Below are 25328 nucleotides of genomic sequence, written 5' to 3'. Positions count from 1 at the left end.
AGACAACCTGTACTCTCCAGCCGTCCAGCTCGGTCCCGGCTTTTTTTCCACTGCAGCCGAAGCTCAATTTACACAAATCTGCGATCAGCCTCTTCCTCACCACTGCCCGAACAAGAGAAACACTGGATGACACCTGTTAAGTTTCCTTCATTGTTCCCCTGAAATCATGAAAAACGTCCATTAAACAGCTTTTGAAAACAAGTTCTGACGTTGTGTGTGCAGTACCTTACGTCACACTGGCACTGAGACGGTTGAACTTGACCGGCTGAGATAACAATTAAATGACCCACCCAGCCCACCTCACAGTCAACAGAGGAGTTACACTCTTCCCATTTGTGTAAAACAATGACAATCACTGGTTACGCACAATAGCAGAGATGGGCCATCCGAGGGGGCATTACGCCAGCTGATCACTTCTCACGCTCCCGTCCTGAACTCCACATCAAAGCGGAACAAACCTCAAAGTAATTGTCCCGCTTTTTGAATTATTTCCATTTCCCTCAGATGAAAGTTGGGGGTGTTTCTGAAGCATCTTCTGCTCCCGTCAGTTGATGCTGATTCCCTGGGGAAGGAGGGATCCCGGCAAAAGGAGGAGGGAGAGGGAATTAACTGGGAGGATAAATATGGTGTGAGGGGTTGGATAGGATGGAGTCTGAGTGGTTGTTTGTCCCGGTGGGGGATCAAGGAGCAGGATGGGGGAAGGAGCCCATTGACATTGGGGAAGGGACATGAGGGGCTCGTCTATGGACACGTGTGAGCCCATGGTGGTGGAGAGCACAGTTATTCACCTTATTGGTGGACAAACATTGGCAGACTGTATTTTCATATTGCTTGTGACACAGAATTGTATAATATCTGTTCCATCTGTTATCTGAATGTACTTGCCTGTGATGCTGCTATACGTCAGTGTTTCTCTGTACCTGCACCTTCCCGTACTTGTGCACTTGCAATAAATTCAACAGGACCTGCGAAAAGTCAGTGAGATTTGATTAGTGATGATCACCTTGGCAGCTCGGTAGGTCAAGTGTAAAGAACATAGAACATAGAAATCTACAGCACGTATCAGGCCCTTCAGCCCACAATGTTGTGCTGACCATGTAACCTGCTCTAGAAATTGACTACAATTTCCTTGCTGCGCAGCCCTTTATGTGTATAAACTCCATGTATCTATTTAAGAGTCTCTTAAAATGCTCTATTGTATCTGCCTCTACCACCATCACTGCCAGAGCATTCCACGCACCTACCGCTCACTGTGTGAGGATCTTACCCCTGACGTCCCCTTTGTACCTACTTCCAAGCAGCTTAATACTATGCTCCCTCTTGTTCGTCATTTCAAGCCTGGGGAAAAGCCTCTGGCTATCGACACAACCAATGCAACAAATGCCTCCCATCTTTTACACCTCTGTCAGGTCACCTCTCATTGTCCATCGCTTCAAGGAGAAAAAGCCAAGTTCACTCAACCTATTCTCATCAGGCATGCTCCCCAATCCAGACAACATCCTTGTAAATCTCCTCTGCACACTCTCTATAGCATCCATATTGTTTCCTGTAGTGAGGTGACCAGAACTGAACACAGTACTCCCAGGTGGAGACTAATCAAGGTCTTATATACAGTCGGCCCTCCTCTTAAAAGACCCCATTGGATCCACCTCTACCACCGTTGGTGTCAGTGCATTCCACGCACCCACCGCTCACTGTGTGGAAAACTTACCCCAGACATCCCCCTTGTACCTACTGCCAAGCAGCTTAATACTATGCTCCCTCTTGTTAGCCATTTCAAACCTCGGAAAAAGCCTCTGGCTATAGATGCAACAAATCCCTCTCATCTTATACACCTCTGTCAGGTCACCTCTCATTGTCCATCGCTTCAAGAAGAAAATGCCAAGGTCACTCAACCTATTCTCATCAGGCATGCTCCCCAATCCAGACAACATCTTTGTAAATCTCCTCTGCACACTCTCTATCGCTTCCATATAGTTTCCTGTAGTGAGGTGACCGAAATGAACACTGTACTCCCGAGTGGAGTCTAATCAAGGTCTTAAAGAGCTGTAACATTACCTCACGCTCTTGAATTCAATCCCATGGCTGATGAATGTCAACACACCATATGCTTTCTTATCAACACTGTCAACGTGTGCAGCAGCTTTGAGTGTTCTATCGACACGGACATCAAGATCTCACTGATCCTCCACATTGCCAAGAGTCTTACCATTAATGTTATATTCAGTCTTTAAATTTCATTTACCGAAATGAACCATTTCACGCTTATCAGTATTGAACTCCATCTGCCACTTCTCTGACCATTTCTGCGTCCTATCGATGTTGCACTGTAACATCTGACAACCCTGCAGACGATCCACAACACTCCCAACTTTTGTGTCATCAGCAAACTTACTAACCCATCCTTCAACTTCCTCATCCAGGTCATTTGTAAAAATGCGAACAAGTCCCAGAACAGATCCCAACGGAACACTATCGGTCATTATCATCCATGCAGAATGCGAACCATCTACAACCACCCTCTGCCTTCTGTGGGCATGCCAGTTCTAGATCCACAAAGCAAGGTCTCCTTCGATCCAATACCTCATTATGTTCTGAATGAGCTTTCCATGGGGAACCTTAGCTAACCTCTTACTGAAATCCATATACAGTACTTCCAGTGCTCTACCTTCATCAATGTGTTTTGTAACATCCTCAAATAATTCAGTCAGGTTTATAAGGCATGACCTGCCCTTGGCAAAGCCATGCTGACCATCCCTAATCAGACCCTGCCTCTCAGGATCTTCTCCAAAACTTGCCCACAACTGAAGTAAGGCTCACTGGTCTATAATTTCCTGGGTTATCTCTACTCCCTTTTTTGAACAAAGGAACAATGTTTGCAACCTTCCAATACTCTGGTACTTCTCCCGTCCCTATTGATGATGCAAAGATCATCGACAGAGGCTCAGCAATCTCCTCCCTCGTTTTCCAGAGTAGCCTGGGGTATATCTCATCCAGTCCCGGCAACTCATCGAACTTAATGACATTCAAAAGCTCCAGCACATCCTCTTTCTTAAAGTCTATTTACTCAAGCGTTTTAGACCGCTGTAAGTCATCCCCACATTTCCAAGGTCCTTTTCACTGATGAATACTGAAGCAAAGTCATCATTAAGTACCTCAGAATATTTTAACTGATCAGCAGATTGAGAAATGTCTGTTGAGAATGTAGTGGTGAAATTTAACCAAACCAAGTTGCCATTACTGGCGACCCCACGGATTTGTTATATTGGCATGGCGTCCCCTCAGCTCCAATGATGGTTGTTACAAATGTCGGTGATATGTATGCGATCCGTTATTAGCAATCAGCAAACATACAATCTTGAAGGGATAAAACTGAAGTGTAGCCAAGTGTAAGTTCAGCGTATTTAAGATGATAATAACAAAATATATGACGTCGGTCGGTCCCCAGGTGTGTACTGCACGGAACAAATCAAAACTATGCAACTTTGCGTTTGCGTTTACCACACTACAACGGATCCATGTACGTTCTGGACATTGGGGTGAAAGAGAAGGTTTTCACGGTGGACCGGCTCAAATCGGCCCATGTGGTCTTGGCGCAGCCGGTCAATGTTCAGGCACAGTGGCGTAGAGGCAGACCGCCCAAACAGAGACTAGTCCTGACTGCAGAATTTGGGGGATGTATCGCCGGATCTGGGGTGGGGAGTTATGTAGCGACCCACTATCTACGCAGGCGAACCAGCTCACAAATAGCCCACGCGCGGGAAGAGACTTTTGTAATGCATCTCTGACGTCATATCCGCCAGGAGAGGGCGGGAACAGTACTGAGTAAAAGCCAGCGCCGCGAAGTTTGAATAAACTAGTTCTGAGTGCAGCTTACTGAGTGTCATTATTCCTAGCTCTGTATGCAGCACATCGCTACAATGCAAAGCTCATCTTCAGAGGCTCAGCAATCTCCTTACTCAATTTCTACAGTAGCATGGAGTATATCTGGTTAAGTCCCTGTGACTTATCGAACTTAATACCTCTCAAAAGATCCAGCACATGCTCTTTCTTATAGTCCATACACTCATGTGTTTCATTCTGCGGTAAGTCATCCCCACAATTGTCAAGATCCTTTTCACTGTGAATACTGAAGCAAAATACTCAGTATCTCAGAATATTTCAATGACCGGTAGGTTGCGAAACATCTGTTGAGAATGTAGCGGTGAGATTTAACCAAGCAAATTTGCCATTGCTGGCAACCTCCCCCCCCCCCGCCCCCCCCCGCAGATCTGTTATACTTGCATGACACACCCTCAGCTCCCATGCTGATTGTTACAAAAGTCGGTGATATGTATTGGGTCCTTTATTGGCAATCAGCAAACATACAAACGTGAGGCCATGAAACTGAACTGTACCCAAGTGTAAGTTTATCGTATCTGAGTGGATAATAACAAGATATATTGCATCCGTCTATCCCCAGCTGTGTACTGCACTGAACAAACCACAAATGTGTAACTGATTCCCCTTGCATTTACCACACCGTCACTGATGTGACTCGTTACCATAAAAAAGCATTTTAAATACACAACGCAGAATACAATGCAGATAGAGAACAGATACATGGCTCCTACACACAGACTCAGCTCCGATACAGGGTCTTCCACCTGAAATATTAACATACTCTCTGCCTTGTTGAATAATTCCAGCATTTTGTTTTATTTATTTTGACGATTTTTCTCAACTGGCTGTTTTGAATGTATGGCATGTCGACATTGTGTTTAACAAGGTGTCATATAACGAACTATCTGATAATAGTCAGGTGATATGCTCAAAGAAATCTTAACCGAGTTCCTGTGCTAATAATGTTCTTAATGTCCTGCCGGGGAAAAAAAACAACAAACTATAATGCTTCAGGACAATGCTATGGGTGAGATTGCATTGTTTAAGGTATCAGAGTGTTTCTCTATGGACTCAAATCATATATTGCCGTAGGTGTCAATGGCAGGCGATGTTCACTTGAAAGGAAACGATGAGAATCAGGTGTGACTGAGAAATCTGTATAATCTTGTGACGAGAGGAATAGAAGTCTCATCGTCAGCAGAAATGTTTCAACCCACACTGCTGTAACAGTTGTCCATAACGCCACCAGTGGTAGGAGGGCCAAAACAATGGGCACTGTCTGCTCAACCTGCCTTACCATTCCATTGACACACCACTCCCGGTCCAGGGCACAAGATTGGCTCCTAAAGGGGAATTGCCTGCAATATGGGAAGTAGATACCCTGGAGAATCCCGGCCCAGTGTACAATCCATGGAGAGTGCGGAAATGGACATTGGGTGACTGTGGTTGGATGGGCACAGGTGGATCAGGCCATGTCTAGGCTTCAGTGGACAGGCCCAAGATGTTTGGAAGTGTTTGCCTCAGTTTAAAAACAAAACAGTGTTTTCTTTTAAACCTCAATTAATGTTTGACCTTCCTGTTATTTTTTTGTTACAGAGCAGCAAAATCTGATCACACCTGTCCTCAAAATGGATCAATGTGTGAGCAGGGGAGGAGTTCCAGTGACGTTAATATCGGGAAGGGGCACGGGTATGTTGGCAAATTATTTTAATTTATAAATACTCTGCTGATTCTGCATCTGGCTTTAATTCAACATCGGGAATTCACAAAGTGTTTGTGAGTACTGAGCAGAGAGATGAGAGAGAGAGTTAACATCTCTGGGGGAAACACAGTCACCCGTGGAAGGAGTACATTTACCGTCTGCTCCTGCTCCTCTAGCAGATTGTGATGCACATTAAAATAGCTAGTTACTCCAGAAGACAAGACATTCTGCAGATGCTGAAAGTTTTGGGCAACACAAAGACACAAAATATTGGCGGAACACAGCAGGTCAGGCAGCATCCATGGAGAGGAATAAACATTTGACGTTTTGGGTCAGGATCATAAGGAATAGAAAGTAATGTGGCAATATCTAGCATTTCTGTCCCCTCATTTCCAGTCTGATGAAGGGCCTCGGCCCGAAACGGTTACTGTTCATTCTCCTCCATAGATGCTGCCTGATATGCTGAGTACCTCCAGCATTTTGTGAGATATTCTAGAGATTTGCTGAGGAAGGGGTTGACTAGGCAGGCAGACAGTAACCCAGAGCAAAGCGGTGTTGATAGGCAGTAGGAAGAGAGCGATGTTCATGGCTCTCTTTATTCTCAGGAATTGGCAGAGTTCTTTCCAAGGACAGGTACCAAATAAAGACGGTATATTCCTGGGTACAGGAAAGAGCAGTCTTCAGCCGCAGGAGCTATACCCTATGCCCATCCTCTCTCGCTCCGCACTGCACCCTCCATCCCCATCCCACATCCCCCTCCAACCCCTCCCACCCATTCCTGCTATCCCTCCTGCCACTTTTTCCCTCGACCCCCATTCTCTTAAACCACCTCTTCCCTATCACTCCCCTTCCCTGTCCCCGTTACCCTACCACACTCACCTCCACTTCCCCCTACTCCTTGCTGTCTCCCCCACGCGCTCTCTGATTCCTTCTCCCCACCCCTCCCTCTCTCCCCTGCCCCTCACTCTCCTCCTCCATCTCCCCCTCCAGTACCTTCCTTCTATCCCCGTCTCCCCACCCCCCCCCCCCTTATATATTTCGTACTGTGTTTGTTGACCTGGAACTCCATCTTTAGGTTCCATATAAAGTTGCTGACCCATAGGAGGTCGGTAATGCCTTTAATGTTCCTCATTTTCCTCCACAGTGATCACCGAGCTCCTGGCAAGCTGGGAGGATTCCCAGCTGCTGCAGTTGACGGACTTCTACCGAGACAGGCTGGAGCAGGCGATGGAAGGAGCGGTGCACGGAGTGAGCCTGGCGTTAACGGCCGAGAATCAGTTCAGCGGAGAGGAACATCGGGTGAGTGGGAGGGAGAATGGGTTTGAATTTTCACACGTCACAGGACTGATGGGTGTCGGGACCCTCACTCATCGGATAGTAAAGCATAAAGACAAATCAGAAATAAATATATATAATTCTTAAAAATGTGAATTTCAAGCGATGATTGAAAGAAGTGTGAATACACCGGCGGCGGCTGAATGTTCAGAGCGAGAGGAGCAGGAAACAACTGTATGAGGTTGCAATAAAGGAGTTTAAATGGAAATACGGCTGAGAATCAGTTCAGTGGAGAGGAATGTCGGATGAGTGGGAAGGAGAATGGGTTTGAATTTTCGCACATCAAAGCACCGATGGGTGTCGGAATTCTGACTTATTGGATATTAAATTAGATGAAGGAATAACTGGGAAATAAATACTGTACATACAATTAGCAGTGATAGAAAGGGGTGAAAAGACCCCGCGGACTGGTGGGTAGCTGCTCAGTATTCAGATTGAGTTGAGCACGTAACAGTTGTGTGGTTGGGGTTGCAATATTAAATAGAAATATGATGGGATGTTTTGGTTTGTGAAGACTGTACAGCGTGACAGAAGGATGTCAGTGAGAACCGGGACATCATCAGTGGATGCCACAGGAGGTCGAGTGTGTTCTGTTCTGGGTGGAGATGATTGTGTAATAATCTGTAACTGCAAACAGTGTGGATCGGGGAATACTGCCATGTTGTAATGTGTGATCACTGAATAAACCTCCACTGGAAAAAGACAAAGGGAAGGCATCAGGTGTCAGCCGGTAATCCGCTGTCATGTTGGACACTGGCGGACTGAGGAGATGAATCACATCATCTTTTCTCCAGCTTCTCCGAGACTGCTCACTCTGTTATAAAAACCCTCCTGACTTCTTTCTTCATCTGTGATCGTTATTTTCTGATTTCTGTTTTACACCGTCAAATCCGGTGAGGAATTATTTATGGATTTGGAGCCACGTCAATGAAGCGGTCACAGACCAGCCAGGATCTCATTGACTGGTGGACCAGGTTCACGGTGAATGTCCCTCCGTGTGCTCTGCACTCAGAATGTACAGTCCATGTCCAGACAGGATCAGCACCCGTTCGGGTGACTGCTCAGTGTGATCCCGTTACAGAGCACATCATTTACTTCTCATTCTCTGTGTGAATCTGTCAGTCCCCAATATGTTCACCGTTACTCTTCACAGAAAATCTCTGATCTCGCTGATAAGGGAGAGCGGGCGGACAGTTCTAAACTCCTCCTGAGACTGGTGATGGAGAAAGGCTCCCGCGCCCCGAGGGTGATGTGGGAAACCTTTGTGAAAATGCGGATTGGTGTCCCAGGTTTGGACAAAATACTGAAGGAAATCCAGATATATGGTGAGATAATATCAGAGATTAATTTAAATTTTGATCGCAACACAGCACGCTTCACAATTTTACAAAAATGATTTCCTCAATTTGTTCAAATTCAATCAGGTTGTGATCCTTCCCATCGACGAATTCCCGCTCAACTTTTACTGACGTTTCTCTGTGAGCTGAAAGGTAAGTGAACGTGCATTGAATATTGAAGAGTCTAACACAGGAATAGGCCATGAGGCAAATAATATTGTGCCAAAAGAGCCAAGAAGTAAATCAAACAAACCCAAACTATAATCTCTCCTTCCTACACCATGTCCATATCCCTCCATCCTCCTTACAACCATGTAAGTATCCAAAAGTATAGGAAACATGGAGTAAATGAGGTGCTCGAGGAATATAGAGAATGTGAAATGAATATTAAGATAGAAATTAGAAAAGCTAAAAGAAGATATGAGGTTGCTTTGGCAAATAAGGTGAAAATAAACACAAATAGTTTCTACAGTTATATTAATAGCAAAAAGATAGTGAGGGATAAAATTGGTCCCTTAGAGAATCAGAGTGGACAACTATGTGTGGAGCCAAAAGAGATGGGGGAGATTTTGAACAATTTATTTTCTTGGGTATTCACTAAGGAGAAGGTTATTGAAGTGTGTAAGGTAAGGGAAACAATTAAGGTAGTTATGGAAGCTATGATGATTAAAGAAGAAGTACTGGCGCTTTTAAAGAATATATAAGTGGATAAGTCTCTGGATCCTGACAGGATATTCCATAGGACCTTGAGTGAAGTTAGTGTAGAAATAGTAGCGGCTCAGACAGAAATATTTCAGATGTCATTAGAAACGGGAATGGTGCCCGAGGATTGGCATCTTGCTCATGTGATTCCATTTTTAAAAAAGGGTTCTAAGAGTAAACCTAGCAATTATTGGCCTGTAAGTTTGAAGTCAGTGGTGGGTAAATTAATAGAAAGTATTCTTAGAGGTGGTATATATAATTATCTGGATAGACAGGGTCTGATTCGGAACAGGCAACATGGATCTGTGCGTGGAAGGTCATGTTTGCCAAATCTTATTAAATGTTTCGAAGAGGTAACTAGGAACGTTGATGATGGTATACCAGTGGATGTTGTCTATTTCTACTTCAGTAAGACTTTTTGACAAGGATCCACATGGAAGGTTAGGATGTTTCAGTCGTTTGGTATTAATATTGAAGTAGTAAAATAGATTAAACAGTGGCTGGATGGGAGATGCCGGAGAGTATTGGTGGATAACTGTTTGTCAGGTTGGAGGCCGGTGACTAGTGGTGTGCCTCAGGGATCTGTACTGGGTCCAATGTTGTTTGTCAAATACATTAATGATCTGGATGATGGGGTGGTAAATTGGATTAGAAAGTATGCAGATGATACTAAGAGAGGTGGCGTTGTGGATAATGAAGTAGGTTTTCAAAGCTTGTGACAAAATTTAGGCCAGTTAGAAGAGTGGGCTGAGCAATGGCAGATGGAGTTTAATGCTGATAAGTGCGAGGTGCTACATTTTGGTAGGACTAATCAAAATAGGACATACATGTTAAATAGTAGGGCGTTGAGGAATGCAGTAGAACAGACTGATGTATAATGGTGCATACTTCCCTGAAGGTGGAATCTATTGTGGATAGGGTGGTAAAGAAAACTTTTGGTATGCTGGCCTTTATAAATCAGAGCATTGAGTATAGGAGTTGGGATGTAATGTTAAAATTGTATAAGGCATTGGTGAGGTCAAATTTGGAGTATTGTGTACAGTTCTGGTCACCGAATTATAGGAAAGATGTCAACAAAATAGAGAGAGTACGGAGGAGATTTACTAGAATGTTACCTGAGTTTCAGCACCTAAGTTACAGAGTTAGGTGTTTATTCTTCGGAGCATAGAAAGTTGAGGGGTACTTGATAGCGGTATTTAAAATTATGAAGGGGTTGGATAGAGTTGACGTGGATAGGCTTTTTCCATTGAGAGTCGGGGAGATTCAAACAAGAGGACAGGAGTTGAGAGTTAGGAGGCAAAAGTTTAGGGGTAACACGAGGGGGAAGTTCTTTACTCAGAAGGTAGTAACTGTGTGGAACGAGCATCCAGTAAAAGTGGTAGAGGCAAGATCGATATTAGCATTTTAAAATAAGAAAATTGGATAGGTATATGAACAGGAAAGGAATGGAGGGTTTTGGACTGAATGCAGTTCTGTGGGACGAGATGACGGGAAGCATTCGGCACATACTAGAAGGGCCGAGATGACTTTTGTCCGTACTATAATTGTTATATGGCTATGTGGTTACTATTCCTTATGTTGCTTTCCGAGGGAACAGACATGACAGTGAAATTCCCACACCCATTTCTGAATATCAAACAGATACACTTCCTGATTTTTGAAGAATATCATTTCTACCATTGTCACATTCTCTAAAGTAAATATGTCCACAATCACTGTTTTCCTGCGCTCCTTATCACAGCCGAATACATTGATTGGAGACCCGACACACGCCTGACAGGGTCCTGACACACTGTCAGTCCCCACACACGCCTGACAGGGTCCTGACACACTGTGAGACCCCACACACCCCTGACAGGGTCCTGACACACTGTGAGACCCCACACACCCCTGACAGAGTCAAAGATACATGGAAAACTTACAGCACAATACAGGCCCTTCGGCCCACAATGCTGAGCCGAACTGCCCTTAATTTAGAAATTACCTATGGTTACCCATTGCCCTCTATTTTTCTAAGCCCCATGTAACCATAATACAGAACATTGCGAACTCATAACTTGGCTGGAGAAGTCTGAACACAGAATCTAAGGTACTAAGTTACATTTGTTTTCCAAATCAGTCACGATTGATTTTCATAGATACAACTATATCTGACTCAATACTATCAAAATGTGATACTGAAGTTATCAATACTTTTCTCATGTGGAAGGTAATTCAACTATGCACCATTCTACCTAGATCACTCTGTTCTACTGCATTCCTCAATGACCTACTATTTACCATGTATGTCCTATTTTGATTAGTCCTACCAAAATGTAGCACCTCGCACTTATCAGCATTAAACTCCATCTCCCATCGCTCAGCCCACTCTTCTAAATTTTGTCGCAAGCTTTGAAAACCTACTTCATTATACACAACGCCACCTATCTTAGTATCATCTGCATACTTTCTAATCCAATTTACCACCCCATCATCCAGATCATTAATGTATTTGACAAACAACATTGGACCCAGTACAGATCCCTGAGGCACACCACGAGTCACCGGCCTCAAACCCGACAAACAGTTATCCACCTATACTCTCTGGCATCTCCCATCCAGGCGATATGTGAAACTTGCAGGGGGAGGGGTGAGCAGAGCTAGGAAGTTGGTTAGTGAAAGAAGGCCATAGAAGAAAGGAGAAGGGGGCGGAGAGAGAACCAGAGGGAGGCGTAGATGATCTTGGTGTGGCCACGTGTATTTCGGTGAGACCCGACGTAGATTGAGAGACCGTTTCACGAGCATCTACGCTCTGTCCGCCAGAACAGGCGGGATCTCCCTGTGGCCACCCATTTTATTTCCACTTCCCATTCCTATTCTGATACGTCAGTCCATGGCCTCCTCCAATGTCAGGATAAGGCCACACTCAGGTTGGAGGAACAACACCTTGTGTTCCGTTTGAGTAGCCTCCAACCTGATGGCATCAATATTGATTTCTCAAACTACCGTTGCTCTCCCCCTTCACCGTTCCCCATGCCCGCGTACTTCTCACGTTATCTCCTTGCCTGTCATCGCCTCCCTCTGGTGCACACCGCTCCCCCCCCCCCCACCTTTTTCGTTCTTCCAGGGCCGTCTGCCTCTGTCAAGAATCAACTTCCTAGCTCTTTGTTTCATCCCTTCCCCTCCAAGTTTCACCGATCGCCTGGCATTCTCTCCTCCACCCACCCCCACCTTTCAAAACTACTCTTCATCTTTTTGTCTCTGGTCTTGCCGAAGGATCTCGTCCTGAAACGTCAACTGTTCCACAGATGCTGCCTGGCCTGCTGAATTCCTCCGGCATTTTGTGTGTGTTGCTCGGATTTCCAGCATCTGCAGATTTCCTCTTGTTTGTGAAATTGTAGCCCAGTTAGCCTAACCTGAGTGATTGGGAAACTGTTGGAGTCTGTACATTATTTTAAATTACTATGATTGCACATTGCACATTCAGATGGAGACGTAATGTAAAGATTTTTAATCCTCATGTATGTGAAGGATGTAAGAAATAAAGTCAATTCAATTCAATTATTAATGTTCAGGTTTCGAGGTACTTGGAGCTACTTTTCACATTGTTTGTCAATGATTTAGATAATGGAATTGATGGCTTTGTGGCAAACTTTGTTGACGATACTGAGATAGCTGAAGGGGTAGTTAGTGCTGAGGAAGCAATGCGATTGCAGCAAGACTTAAAGAAATTGGAAAATGGGCAAAATGTGGCAGATGGAATACTGTGTTGGAAAACGCATTTTGGTAAAAGGAATAATAGTGCAGACTGTTATCGAAATGAGGAGAATGTTTAAACATCACAGTTTAATGTGGTATCATGCTGGCACCAATGCTGTAGGCCGAAGGGCCTATTCCTGTGCTGTTCTGTGTTCTATGCAGGTCCTGTGACAGCTGAAATCCTGAACCACCTGCTATAGAAATTCCTCGGTCTCTGCTTTCTTCTTCAGCACCCGACCTGTAATCGGCATGGTTTTCAAACTTGTATTTAAAGTCACAGACCAGTAGCATCTCCCCTGTCTCCCCTTTCCACAGACGTTGTCTGACCTGTACTCACATCTGAACTCCCGTCCTTCTACAGCTGTGCTGCAGAGGGCAGACGAGCATATTGCATAACTGTGGTGGACTGGAAGGCTCCACAACCGGTAGTCAAAACTGTCCAACGCATCACCGGCATCCCCAGCCTACCTTCCATCTGGGACGTATAAACAGAAAAGCTCCGGAAAAGGGACAGGGGCTTCAGGAAGGATCCCACCTATCCTGCCTATGGGCTGTTTGCCCCTCTCCCATGAGGGAGGAAGCTACGTAGCATCCAGAGCAGGACCACCAGACTCAAAATCAGTTACTTTCCTCAAGCAGTAAGACTCATCAACACCTCCAATGACTAAGCCAACACTCTATAAATAACAAACCCCACCCCAACACCAGCACGGTTTGAAAATTGTCTGTCAAAACCACCTGAGTTCAGAGTATCGAGCGCATTTATATTTATTGTGTTTTTCATTGCGTTCTTTATCTGAGTTTTTGTGCTGCATCAGATCCGGAATAATAATTATTTCCTTCTCCTTTACAATTGCGTATCTTGAAACTTGAATCTGTTGAGTATTTACAACACATACTCTTTCAGAGACACGAGACTGCAGATCCGCCATCTCAAACCATTTTCTGGAAGAACTCAGTGAGCTGAGCAGCGTCTGTGAGGATGGTTTGGGGCGGGGGGGGGGAGGGATGTGTCAAAATGCTGACTGTCTCAATCTCCTGAACAAGACATTGACATTTTCTCCCCCAATCACCCTTGATCTTTGGATTACACTTTGTTGATCACAGTGCACATGCTGATCAACAAATACACTTTGTACGTTGAATCAGTGATGGTGTGAGGGGGAGCTGTGATTCTCCTTCGACAGAATGCCCACTATCCTTTTCTCCATATCCCCACGCACCATATCAGCACTGGGGAATAAACGTTTCTTCCAGAGGAACAATGATAACTGTGGCTGTAGTGAGAGGGTGTCCAGTTCGGGAGAGTCGGGGTCAGTAAACTACGAGGTAAATACTCACCTTCACAACACAATTAATGTGGAAATGTGATAATCTGATATTTATCTAGACCAGGCCTCTCTGGCCAGTCAGGGGTCTGTTAATCAAATTTACTCTACTGTACGAACATCCATTGATGAATCCAATTAATGCAATAGCTGTGAGCTAACTCGTGTGTGCTTAAATACTGAGTTCTGAGTTGAGGCATCTAACAGTTTGTCCACTGTCTCTTCCCATGGAAGATGTTCAACAGAAACACAAGGAGACTCTACGGGCACAAACTGAAACACTGAGAGTGAACACGATCCTGATGAGGGAGAAGGTGAAGGTTTTCCAGCTGGTTGATCGATACGCTGAGCTCACGGTCAATTCTACTGTTCGAGATCGGACACTGGTGGAACATGAGCTGCTGGCAAGAGGCAGAGACCACGAGGAGTGGAGAGAACAGCAATTCTGCGGAGAGCTGGAGAAAATCCGGGCGGATCAGTTGTTCCAGAGCAGCTTTTCCCGGAGTAACTCGGAATCTGGGAGTACGGCAGCAGTGGCGGGAGTCGCGGGGATCGGGAAAACCACAATGGTACAAAAGATTGTTTATGACTGGGTCACGGGGAAAATATACAAACAATTCCAGTTTGTCTTCAGTTTCAAATTCCGGGATTTAAACTCCATTAACCACAGAATAAACCTGACAGAACTCATTCTGGATCAATATCCTTACTTTGAAAATATCCTGAGAGAGGTCTGGAAGAACCCAGAGGGATTGTTGTTTATATTCGATGGTTTGGACGAATTCAAAGACAAAATTGATTTTGCTGACAGTCGGGGAGACACAGAACCTCAGTCCACATGCACAGATCCGGAATTCAAGTGCAAGGTGTCTGACATTGTGTACAGCTTAATCCAGCACAAGCTGCTCCCAGGGTGTTCAGTGCTGGTGACCACCCGCCCCACTGCGTTACATTTATTGGAAAAGGCTGAGATCAGTATCCGGGCTGAAATCCTGGGATTTTCTGGTGAGGAACGGAAGAAATATTTCTTCAGGTATTTTGAAGATCAGACTGTGGCGGCAGCTGTTTTCAAACATGTGAAGGAGAACGAGATGCTGTACACCATGAGCTTCAACCCCTCCTACTGCTGGATCCTCGCTCTGGCACTGGGCCCCTTCTTCACACAAAGAGTCAGGGACCCACAGCGAGTGCCCAAGTCCATCACCCAACTATATTCCTACTATATTTACAACATCCTGAGAAACCACGACCGTGAGATTGAGAACGCCCGTGATGTGTTACACAGGGTGGGTCAGATGGCCTTCAAAGGAGTGTCGGAGAAGAAGATTGTGTTTACAGATGGAGATTTGATGAACTACAACCTGCAGCCTTCCCAGTTCCTGTCCGGGTTCCTGATGGAGCTTTTGGAGAGAGAGGATTCTGCCCGGTGTGTGGTGTACACATTCCCACACCTCACCATTCAGGAGTTTGCAGCTGCAGTCGCACTATTCCTGAATCCACATCCCGGGGATATCCCGAAATTCCTCACTGGAGCCCAAAATACCACAGATGGGCGATTTGAGGTATTTCTCCGTTTTGTTGCTGGACTCTCCAACCCAATGACAGCTCGGGGCCTGGAGGAGTTTCTTGGTCCATTTCCTCATCAAACAACCTGCCGCGTGATTGACTGGGTAAAGGAGGCGGTTATACACCAGATAAATATCTCTGCTTGTGAAGATGATACAAGGAACCTCCTGAATACATTGCACTATCTGTTTGAGTCTCAGAATCGTGGACTGGCTCAGGACACACTGGGATCTATGGAAACACTTTCATTCAGTGAAATGCCACTGACCCCGATTGACTGCGCGGTCCTGTCTCATGTCATCGGATTCTGTGTTACAATAAAACACCTTGATTTTTGGAACTGCCGCATTCACTTTGAAGGAATACAGCGGCTGGGACCCGGGGCTACACAAGTGTCAGGAGTTGAGGTAACCAGATTTCTGTCTCACTCTGAAATGTGAAACTGTTCCATTGTGTTGTTTCAATGCGAAGGAAATTGGGTAAAATCGGAGTAAATCAGAATGCAAAAATTTGTGACTAATGACCAGGGGACTGGTCAGTAATTCCACAGGGACAGGAAGGTTCTGTGGTTCTTTCTGATGGGATTTGGAGACTCCATCAGATCACGAACAACATCCATTCGCTTAATGGTAGTAAATCACAGGATTGGCCGCGTTTCTCGCTCCCTGTGACACGTCCATTGACATTGTTCCTTCTCAGTGTTAATGACAACTAGACCGACACAAACTGTAAGCGGGTATGTAGGAACTTCCCACCATTTTCACATTGACAAGAGAGTGTGAGCTGTCTTTCCCAGTGAGAGCTTTAGAAATGCTGCTGTGAGTTTTTCCTCCTCTGCCCTTCCCTGTGAGTGACTATCTCCATCACTCGACCTGTGTGACTTTTCTCAATCCCCGATACCCAGTCACCAAGTGGGCATCTTTTCTCCTGATTGTGGACCTCAGTTTAGAACAATCTCTCCCGAGGAACTACTTCCGCATCAGCTCCTCTTGTAGGACCAACTCTTCTCAACACTATACTCCTGTGGTATCTCTGTGCATACTTCCATTCCCACTGTTCGATCTCTCTGCATAAGTCCATTCCTCCTGTGCATTCATTTCTCCCTATCCTTCTGTCGGGTCTCTCTTCCCCACCCCATTTGCCCCATGGCGGCTTCTCTTCCCACCCCCGTTCCCCTGTGATATTTCTCTTCCACATCCCCATTCCTGCTGTAGGTTTTCTCTTCCCCGTCCTCCTGCCCCCTATGGGATCTCTCTTCCCCACCCCCTTTCCCCTGTGGATGGTCTCTCTTCATCCTCTCCCTTCCCCCTATGGGATCTCTCTTCCCCACCCCCTTTCCCCTGTGGGTGGTCTCTCTTCATCCTCTCCCTTCCCCCTATGGGATCTCTCTTCCCCACCCCCTTTCCCCTGAGGGTGGTCTCTCTTCATCCTCTCCCTTCCCCCTATGGGATCTCTCTTTCCCACCCCCTTTCCCCTGTGGATGGTCTCTCTTCATCCTCTCCCTTCCCTCTGTGGGGATCTCTCTTCCCCATCCCCTTCCTGTTGTCAGCTCTCTTCTCCGTCCTCCTGCCCCCTATGGAATCTCTCTTCCCCACCCCCTTTCCCCTGTGGGTGGTCTCTCTTTATCCTCTCCCTTCCCTCTGTGGGGATCTCTCCTCCCCACCCGCTTTCCCCTGTGGGTGGTCTCTCTTCATCCTCTCCCTTCCCTCTGTGGGGATCTCTCTTCCCCACCCCCTTTCCCCTGTGGGTGGTCTCTCTTCATCCTCTCCCTTCCCCCTATGGGATCACTCTTCCCCACCCCCTTTCCCCTGTGGGTGGTCTCTCTTCATCCTCTCCCTTCCCCCTATGGGATCTCTCTTCCCCACCCCCTTTCCCCTGTGGGTGGTCTCTCTTCATCCTCTCCCTTCCCCCTATGGGATCTCTCTTCCCCACCCCCTTTCCCCCGTGGATGGTCTCTCTTCATCCTCTCCCTTCCCCCTATGGGATCTCTCTTCCCCACCCCCTTTCCCCAGTGGGTGGTCTCTCTTCATCCTCTCCCTTCCCCCTATGGGATCTCTCATCCCCACCCCCTTTCCCCTGTGGGTGGTCTCTCTTCATCCTCTCCCTTCCCCCTATGGGATCTCTCTTCCCCACCCCCTTTCCCCTGTGGGTGGTCTCTCTTCATCCTCTCCCTTCCCCCTATGGGATCTCTCTTCCCCACCCCCTTTCCCCTGTGGGTGGTCTCTCTTCATCCTCTCCCTTCCCCCTATGGGATCTCTCTTCCCCACCCCCTTTCCCCTGTGGATGGTCTCTCTTCATCCTCTCCCTTCCCCCTATGGGATCTCTCTTCCCCATCCCCTTCCTGTTGTCAGTTCCTTTCCCCGTCCTCCTTCCCCCTATGGGATCTCTCTTCCCCACCCCCTTTCCCCTGTGGATGGTCTCTCTTCATCCTCTCCCTTCCCCCTATGGGATCTCTCTTCCCCACCCCCTTTCCCCTGTGGTTGGTCTCTCTTCATCCTCTCCCTTCCCCCTATGGGATCTCTCTTCCCCACCCCCTTCCTGTTGTCAGCTCTCTTCCCCGTCCTCCTCCCCTTGTGATATTTCTAATCTCCACCCCCATTACCCTTGTGGGAACTCTTCTCGAATCTCCTTCCTTCGGTGGGATCTCAATTCCCTCTCCCCATTCGTTCTTTTGGATCTGCCTTCCCCATCTGGGTCCTCCAGTGGGATCTTTATTCCCTAAGTCCTTCTTCCTGTCGGGATCACTTCCCCATCCCCTTTCCTCTGTCGGGTTCAACCTTGCTCATTCCCTTCCTCCTGTGGGGATCACTTCCCTATCCCCCTTCCTCTCTCGTGTTCTCCCTAGCTCATTCCCTTCCTCCTGTGGGGATCACTTCCCCATCCCCCTTCCTCTGTCGGGTTCTCCCTTGCTCATTCCCTTCCTCCTGTGGGGATCACTTCCCTATCCCCCTTCCTCTGTCGTGTTCTCTCTTGCTCATTCCCTTCCTCCTGTGGGGATCACTTCCCCATCCCCTTTACTCTGTCAGGTTCTCCCTTGCTCATTCCCTTCCTCCTGTCGGGATCACTTCCGCATTCCCCTTTCCTCTGTCGGGTTCTCCCTTGCTCATTCCCTTCCTCCTGTCGGGATCACTACCCCATCCGCTTTCCTCTGTCGGGTTCTCCCTTGCTCATTCCCTTCCTCCTGTGGGGATCACTTCCCCATCCCCTTTCCTCTGTCGGGTTCTCCCTTGCTCATTCCCTTCGTCCTGTGGGGATCACTTCCCCATCCCCTTTCCTCTGTCGGGTTCTCCCTTGCTCATTCCCTTCCTCCTGTGGGGATCACTTCCCCATCCCCTTTCCTCTGTCGGGTTCTCCCTTGCTCATTCCCTTCGTCCTGTGGGGATCACTTCCCCATCCCCTTTCCTCTGTCGGGTTCTCCCTTGCTCATTCCCTTCCTCCTGTCGGGATCACTTCCCCATCCCGTTTCCTCTGTCGGGTTCTCCCTTGCTCATTCCCTTCCTCCTGCGGGGATCACTTCCCCATCCCCTTTCCTCTGTCGGGTTCTCCCTTGCACATTCCCTTCCTCCTTTCGGGATCACTTCCCCATCCCCCTTCCTCTGTCGGGTTCTCCCTTGCTCATTCCCTTCCTCTGTCGGGTTCTCCCTTGCACATTCCCTTCCTCCTGTCGGGATCACTTCCCCATCCCCTTTCCTCTGTCGGGTTCTCCCTTGCTCATTTGCTTCCTCCTGTCGGGATCACTTCCCCATCCCTCTTCCTCTGTCGGGTTCTCCCTTGCTCATTCCCTTCCTCCTGTGGGGATCACTTCCCCATCCCCTTTCCTCTGTCGGGTTCTCCCTTGCTCATTCCCTTCCTCCTGCGGGGTTCTCTCTTGCCCATCCCCATCCCTCCAATAGGAATCTCTCTTCCGCATTCCGCTTTCTCCTCTGGAGTCTCTCTTCCCCATTTCCATTCCTGCTGTGTAGAATCACTGTTCCCCACGTCCTTCATCCTGTGGGATCTCTCTTCCCCATCTCCCTTCATCCTCTCGGGATTACTCTTCCTCGTTCCCCATCACCCTATAGGGATCCCTGTTCCTCGTTCCTCTTCCTCCTGTGGGGATCACTTTTCCTGTGGTGCGGGTCTCTGCGCGCATCTCCCATGGAGATTTTCCCACCCACAATTCTTCCTCTCGGAGGGACGATCTCTAGCCCTTCAACCCTGGCCCTTCCGACATTCTCACATCAGGAACACTATTCTAACTGTTGGGGAAGGAGACAGAATATGGGAAATTACAGAGTCACATTGACAGTAAATTATTGGCATTCAGTAGTGAAATTTGACAGTAGTGGGAATCCCAATCAGTGATATACTGAAGCGTTTCATGTTTCCAGAAATATCCGAATGACAGATATTCCCTCATACCCACGGTTTCAGTCTCTTTGTTCATTAGTTTTTCTCGTTGTGTTTAGACTTGGGGGTAATGACCTGGGAGATTCAGGAGTGAAACTGGTGTCTACGGCTCTGAGGAACCCGGAGTGTAAAATACAGAAACTGCGGTAAGTACCAGACTGTGGGAGATTGTGGTTACAGTTACTGGGTGTCAGAAATTGAACATCAAGCTGATCAGTAATTGTGTTACTGATAAACACTGGGAATTTCCGATGTCTCCTGTCTGTGTGTCCTTCACTCTCACTCTCTCTCAACCCCAGGCTGAACGATGTTGGCCTCACAGGTTCTGGTGCCGAGGATCTCGCCTCCACTCTCAGTGCAAACTGTACACTTACAGAGCTGAACCTGAGTACTAATAAACTGGGAGATTCAGGAGTGAAACTGATGGCTGAGGCTCTTGGAAACCCGGAGTGTAAAATACAGAAACTGTGGTAAGTACTAGACTGTGGGAGTTTGTGTTTACAGTTACTGCGAGTCTGACATTTGACATTGATATGATCAGTAATTGTGTTACAGATAAGCACTAGGGATTTGTATTGTGTCCTGTCTCTCTGTGTCCTTCACCCTCACTTTCTCTCATCTCCAGGCTGTGGAAAGTTGGTCTCACGGATTCTGGTGCCGAGGATCTTGTCTCGGCTCTCAGTGGAAACCAATCACTGACGGAGCTGGACCTGAGATTAAACTCGCTTACGGACCGATCTGTCCCTGCTCTCCGTCACCTAATACTGGCCGTCCCAAGTCTGGCTTATATTGAGTGAGTATTCTTGTGAATGCTCAGTGTGATAAAATATCAGTGGATCCGCGGGTTCACCGGTGATATTTGTTTGTCAGCGTTGCTGAAATATTAACCCCAGCCCGCTGTTAGAGTCACTGTTGTATTATTTGTTTATTTCCCTGTATTCTTCCCTCTGTTTCAGGCTGTGGAGAAATCACTTCAGTGAGACTGGGGAGATGGAACTGAAGTCTCTGCAGGAACTCAGACCTGGACTGACAGTGAACCTGTGAACATCTGAATGAGTGAACAACCCCACCCAAGGGATGGGGACATTTTGGTCGATTCCTCACCATCCCCTTTAACGACAATGCTTCAGGTTTAATTCCCAATGGTTCTAACGGGTCACGTTTCCAACCAAGCACTCTCTGATGTTGGAGATGTTACCGCAGGCATGTAATTCCCCTTTGTGACCAGCGGCGCTATTTCTGTTGGATGTCCCGGTCCGAGAGTTCATTTTCAGTCAGGCCTTGGGGAAATACACAGACAGAATGAGCCCGGCGGCGGGGCTCAGTCTGGGACACCAGTGTCTGAGGTGGGATTATCCTGAGGGAGAATACTTTTACTCACTATGCTGAGGACAATACATTTAGAAGTCTGCCCGATATAATGATGTTAAATGGATAACTACCTTGGTAGCGACCCTGGAACTGCAGCGATCTCGGACACTGTCCTGAAATGTGATTTTATAATCATCGGTTCCCTGATGCGGAGTGATGGTGAGAAACGGGACTGGTTATTCAATCTGTTACTCGTTGTCACTGGTCAGTTAATTGTGTGTGACTCTGAGTGAATCAGGAACAGCTTATTTATTTCTGCAAGTTAGCAGGTTGCACGTTGTTTAATTTACATTTACATCTGTCATGTGTGTTGGCGCGTGGCCTAGTGGACAAGGCATCAGACTGGTAACCTGAAGGTCACTGGTTCGAGCCTCAGCTGAGGCAGCGTGTTGGTGTCCTTGAGCAACGCAGTTAACACATTGCTCTGTGGCACCGGGGCCTAGTGCCCTTCCCTTGGACAACATCGTTGGCGTGGAGAGGGGACGGCTTGCAGCCTGGTCTCCCATCAAAAAAACCCTGGAAAAGAAACCTTCCAAGGCGCAAATCCATGGTCTCATGAGACTATCGGATGACTATTATTATGATGAAATCAATAAACTGCTGTAACTTGATCCATGTTGGACTTGATTTGAGTTTGCTCGGGAACCCCATCACCCACAGCGATCCAGAGCTTCTCGCAGAGGTACAGCTGAGGCTGAGGGAGGTCTGCTACCCAGGATTTCGTAATCCCCAGTGCACCCACGCTGATACCGCGCTTTTCTTGCTCCTGCCCCCCGCCACACTTTCATTGTTCCCCCCGAAACCTTTTTCCACACCGTAACCTTGCCTACTTTAACATCTCTTAAAGGTTCCCAATGAATCTGCCTCTACCACCACCCCACACCAACAGTCTGTGTAAAAAAAAAATAAACCCTGCACCTCACATGTCCTTTGGAATTACCCCATCTCACCTTTAAAATGTGGCCTCTGTTTTTTGACATTTCAACCGTGGGGAAAATACTGTCTGTCTGGTATACCAATGTCTCTCATAAATTGTATAAAATTCAGCAGATCTATTCTTAGCCTCTCCCGCTCCTGAGACGACAACCCCAGTTTGTCCAAACTCTCAGTATAGTGCATGCTCTCTAATCCAGGAGGCATCCTGGTTAGCGCCGGCTGAATCCTCTGCAAAGCCTCGATGTCTTTCCTCTGATGGGGTCACCAGAGTTTATTACAGACTAACTAGAGTTTTGTACTCTCCATGGTAGCATGTTTCCTGAAAATCAACCAGCCTTATCTCATTAAGTAGCCTCATGTGCAGCACATTGTCAACTACCTTCTGAAAAACCAAGTAAACCATATCCACTGACTCTCCTTTGTTGATGCTGATTGTTATATTCTCAAAACATTGCAACAGGTTTCCCATTACGGAACCTTTGCAGACTTTGCCCTATTATAACACGTATCCGGACACCTCATACTCCAACATTTTCCTAACCATGAAGTAAGACTAATTGGCCTACAATTTCCTATTTTTGCCTCCTTCCTTTCTTAAGGAGTGGCGTGACATGTGTAATTTCCAATCCAGAGGAACCATTTCAGTTTCAAGTAGTTCACAAAGGACACCAATAAACTACTCTTTCAGAAATCTGGGGTGTAGTAGAAACTGTGTTGACTGGCTGCATCACGGCTTGCTACGGAAACAGCAATGGAATTGAACCGAAAATCCTACAAGAAGTAATGGATTCGGCACAGTGGTTCATGGGTTAAACACTCCAAACCATTGAGTACCCCTGAGAGAGTGGGGCTGAGAGAAACAGGCCAGTGTATGGATAGGACCCTGACAGAGTGGACAGAGAGCCCTCCCTCTCCCTTCCCCCATCCCAATTTCACTTTGCCTCCTCTTCTAACTGGCTATCACCTCTCTCATGATTCTGCCTTCTTCTACTACCCATCCTGCTTTCCCCTTACATTCCTTCTTCACCTCTCCTGCCTATCCCCTTCCTGCTTCCCCTCCGCCACCTCTTGATCTTTCCTCTGATTGGCTTTTCACCTGGCACCTTCCATCCTCTCCCACGTTCTTTATATGGCCCCTGCCCCCTCGTTCTTCTGACTTGATGAATGGTCTCGGCCCGAAACGTTGACTGCTCATTTCAACGGATGCTGCCAAACCTGCTGAGTTCATCCAGCTTTTGTACGTGTTGAGTGTATAAATATGTCCCTGTGAGAGGAGGACTGAGAGACACTGGTCAGTTTATTTATATACTCCTGAGAGAGTGAGACTGAGAGATACTGGTCGCTGTATGTATATACCGCTGTGACAGTGGGAATGAGTGAGCAGAGGCTGAGGACGAGCTTGCTCCCAGTGAGGTAAGGCTGGGTAAAGTCCTTTAATTAATCTAATTAGCTTAGAAGTAGGTAATGGAAGCAGCAGTTAGGGCAGTCGAGTGCTCCGTTTGCAGTATTTAGGAAGTCAGGGCGAGCTCAATTGTCTCTGATGACTACACCTGTAAAAGGTGCATCCAGCTGCAGCTCCTGACAAACCGAGTTAGGGAACTGGGGCTGGACCTGGATGAACATCTGATCATTTGCGAGGCAGAGACAGAAATAGACAGGAGTTTCAGAGAGATAGTCACCCCTAAAAGTCAGGAGGCAGGTAGCTGGATGACTCAGGAGGGGGAAGGGGAATTGATAGGAAGAGCAGATCACTCCTGTGGCCGTTCCCATCAACAATAAGTATACCGTTTTGGATACTGTTGTTGGAGCCGACCTACCAGGGACAAGTTGTAGTGGCCGCGTTTCTGGCGCCGAGACTAGACACTCAGCTCAGAAAGGAAGGAGGGAAAAGAGGAGAGCAGTAGTTATAGGGGATACGACAGTTAGGGGACAGGTAAGAGGTTCCGTGGGAGAGATCGAGAATCCCGGATGGTCTGTTGCCTCCCTGGTGCCAGGGTCCGCGATATCTCGGATCGAGCTCTCAGTATTCTCAAGAGGAAGGGTGAGCAGCCAGATGTCATGGTCAATGTAGGGACCAGTGAAGTGGATAGGAAGAAGGAGGAGGTCCTGCAAAGAGAGTTTAGGGAGTTAGGTGCAAAGTTGAAGGACAGGACCTCCAGGGTTGCAATCTCAGGATTGCTCCCTGTGCCACGTGCTAGTGAGGCTAGAAACAGGAAGATAATGCAACTAAATACGTGGCTAAGGAGATGGAACAGGAGAGAGGGCTTAATGATTCTGGCCAATTGGGCTTCTTTCCAGGGAAGGCTAGCTAGTGCTGCTCTGGCGATGTTTAACCTAGATTTGCAGGGGGAGGGGAACCAGAGTGTTAGCACAGATGGTGAGGTGGAGGAGGATAAATGTTCTTACGAGGACTGCTTGTATAGACAGAAATAAATGGTTTGTATGTGGTAAAAATGTTCTCAGGTGCCAAACTGAAGAGACTGGGGAAGAGGCGTCTGGCTGTCAAATAGAGAAAGATAGGAGACAGAGTGTTAGGGAGGATAGGCAGGTGATAAAGAAGGGACCGAAGGTTTGAGATGTGTATTTTAACTCAAGGAGTGTTATGTACAAAGCAGTTGAGCTCACAGCGTGGATCAGTACTTGGAGATATGATGTGGTGGCCATTAGAGAGACTTGGATGGCTCAGGGACAGGAATAGTTACTTCAAGTTTTTACTTGTTTCAGGAAGGACGGGGGGGGGGAGGCAAAAGAGGTGGGGGCATGGCACTGTTGATAAAAGATAGTGTCAGGGCTGCAGAAAAGGTAGAAGTCATGAAGGGATTGTCTACGGAGTCTCTGTCGGTGGAGATTAGGAACAGGAAGCGGTCAATAACATTACTTGGTGTTTTTTTAGGCCGCTCAATAGTAACAGGTATATGGAGGAGTAGATAGGGAAACAGATCCAGGAAAGGTGTGATAATAACAGGGTTGTCGTGATGGGAGATTTTAATTTCCCAAATATCGATTGGTATCTCCATAGAGCAAAGGGTATAGAGAGGGTGG

The 25328-nt window shown here is 47.1% G+C and overlaps 1 protein-coding gene across 4 annotated transcripts in view; it reads left to right on the top strand.

The window, feature by feature from the left end:
* LOC140724417 (NACHT, LRR and PYD domains-containing protein 3-like) overlaps nucleotides 1-21961 on the top strand; it is a 33979-nt gene extending 12018 nt beyond the window's left edge. For all 4 annotated transcript variants that reach the window (XM_073038869.1, XM_073038865.1, XM_073038868.1 and 1 more), the window contains 9 exons: nucleotides 5479-5571; nucleotides 6729-6883; nucleotides 8073-8244; nucleotides 8344-8409; nucleotides 14259-15997; nucleotides 20039-20125; nucleotides 20279-20449; nucleotides 20605-20772; nucleotides 20936-21961. In XM_073038869.1, coding sequence (XP_072894970.1) covers nucleotides 5511-5571; nucleotides 6729-6883; nucleotides 8073-8244; nucleotides 8344-8409; nucleotides 14259-15997; nucleotides 20039-20050 — 2205 coding nt within the window. In that variant the 5' untranslated portion in view covers nucleotides 5479-5510 and the 3' untranslated portion in view covers nucleotides 20051-20125; nucleotides 20279-20449; nucleotides 20605-20772; nucleotides 20936-21961. The remainder of the gene's footprint in view (nucleotides 1-5478; nucleotides 5572-6728; nucleotides 6884-8072; nucleotides 8245-8343; nucleotides 8410-14258; nucleotides 15998-20038; nucleotides 20126-20278; nucleotides 20450-20604; nucleotides 20773-20935) is intronic.
* The last annotated feature ends 3367 nt before the right edge of the window (nucleotides 21962-25328 follow it).

This window comes from Hemitrygon akajei, unplaced genomic scaffold (genome assembly GCF_048418815.1).
Source record: "Hemitrygon akajei unplaced genomic scaffold, sHemAka1.3 Scf000208, whole genome shotgun sequence".
Classification (NCBI taxonomy): Eukaryota; Metazoa; Chordata; class Chondrichthyes; order Myliobatiformes; family Dasyatidae; genus Hemitrygon; species Hemitrygon akajei.
Note: the sequence above shows the minus strand (reverse complement) of the source record. Positions and strands in the feature narration are given on the sequence as shown.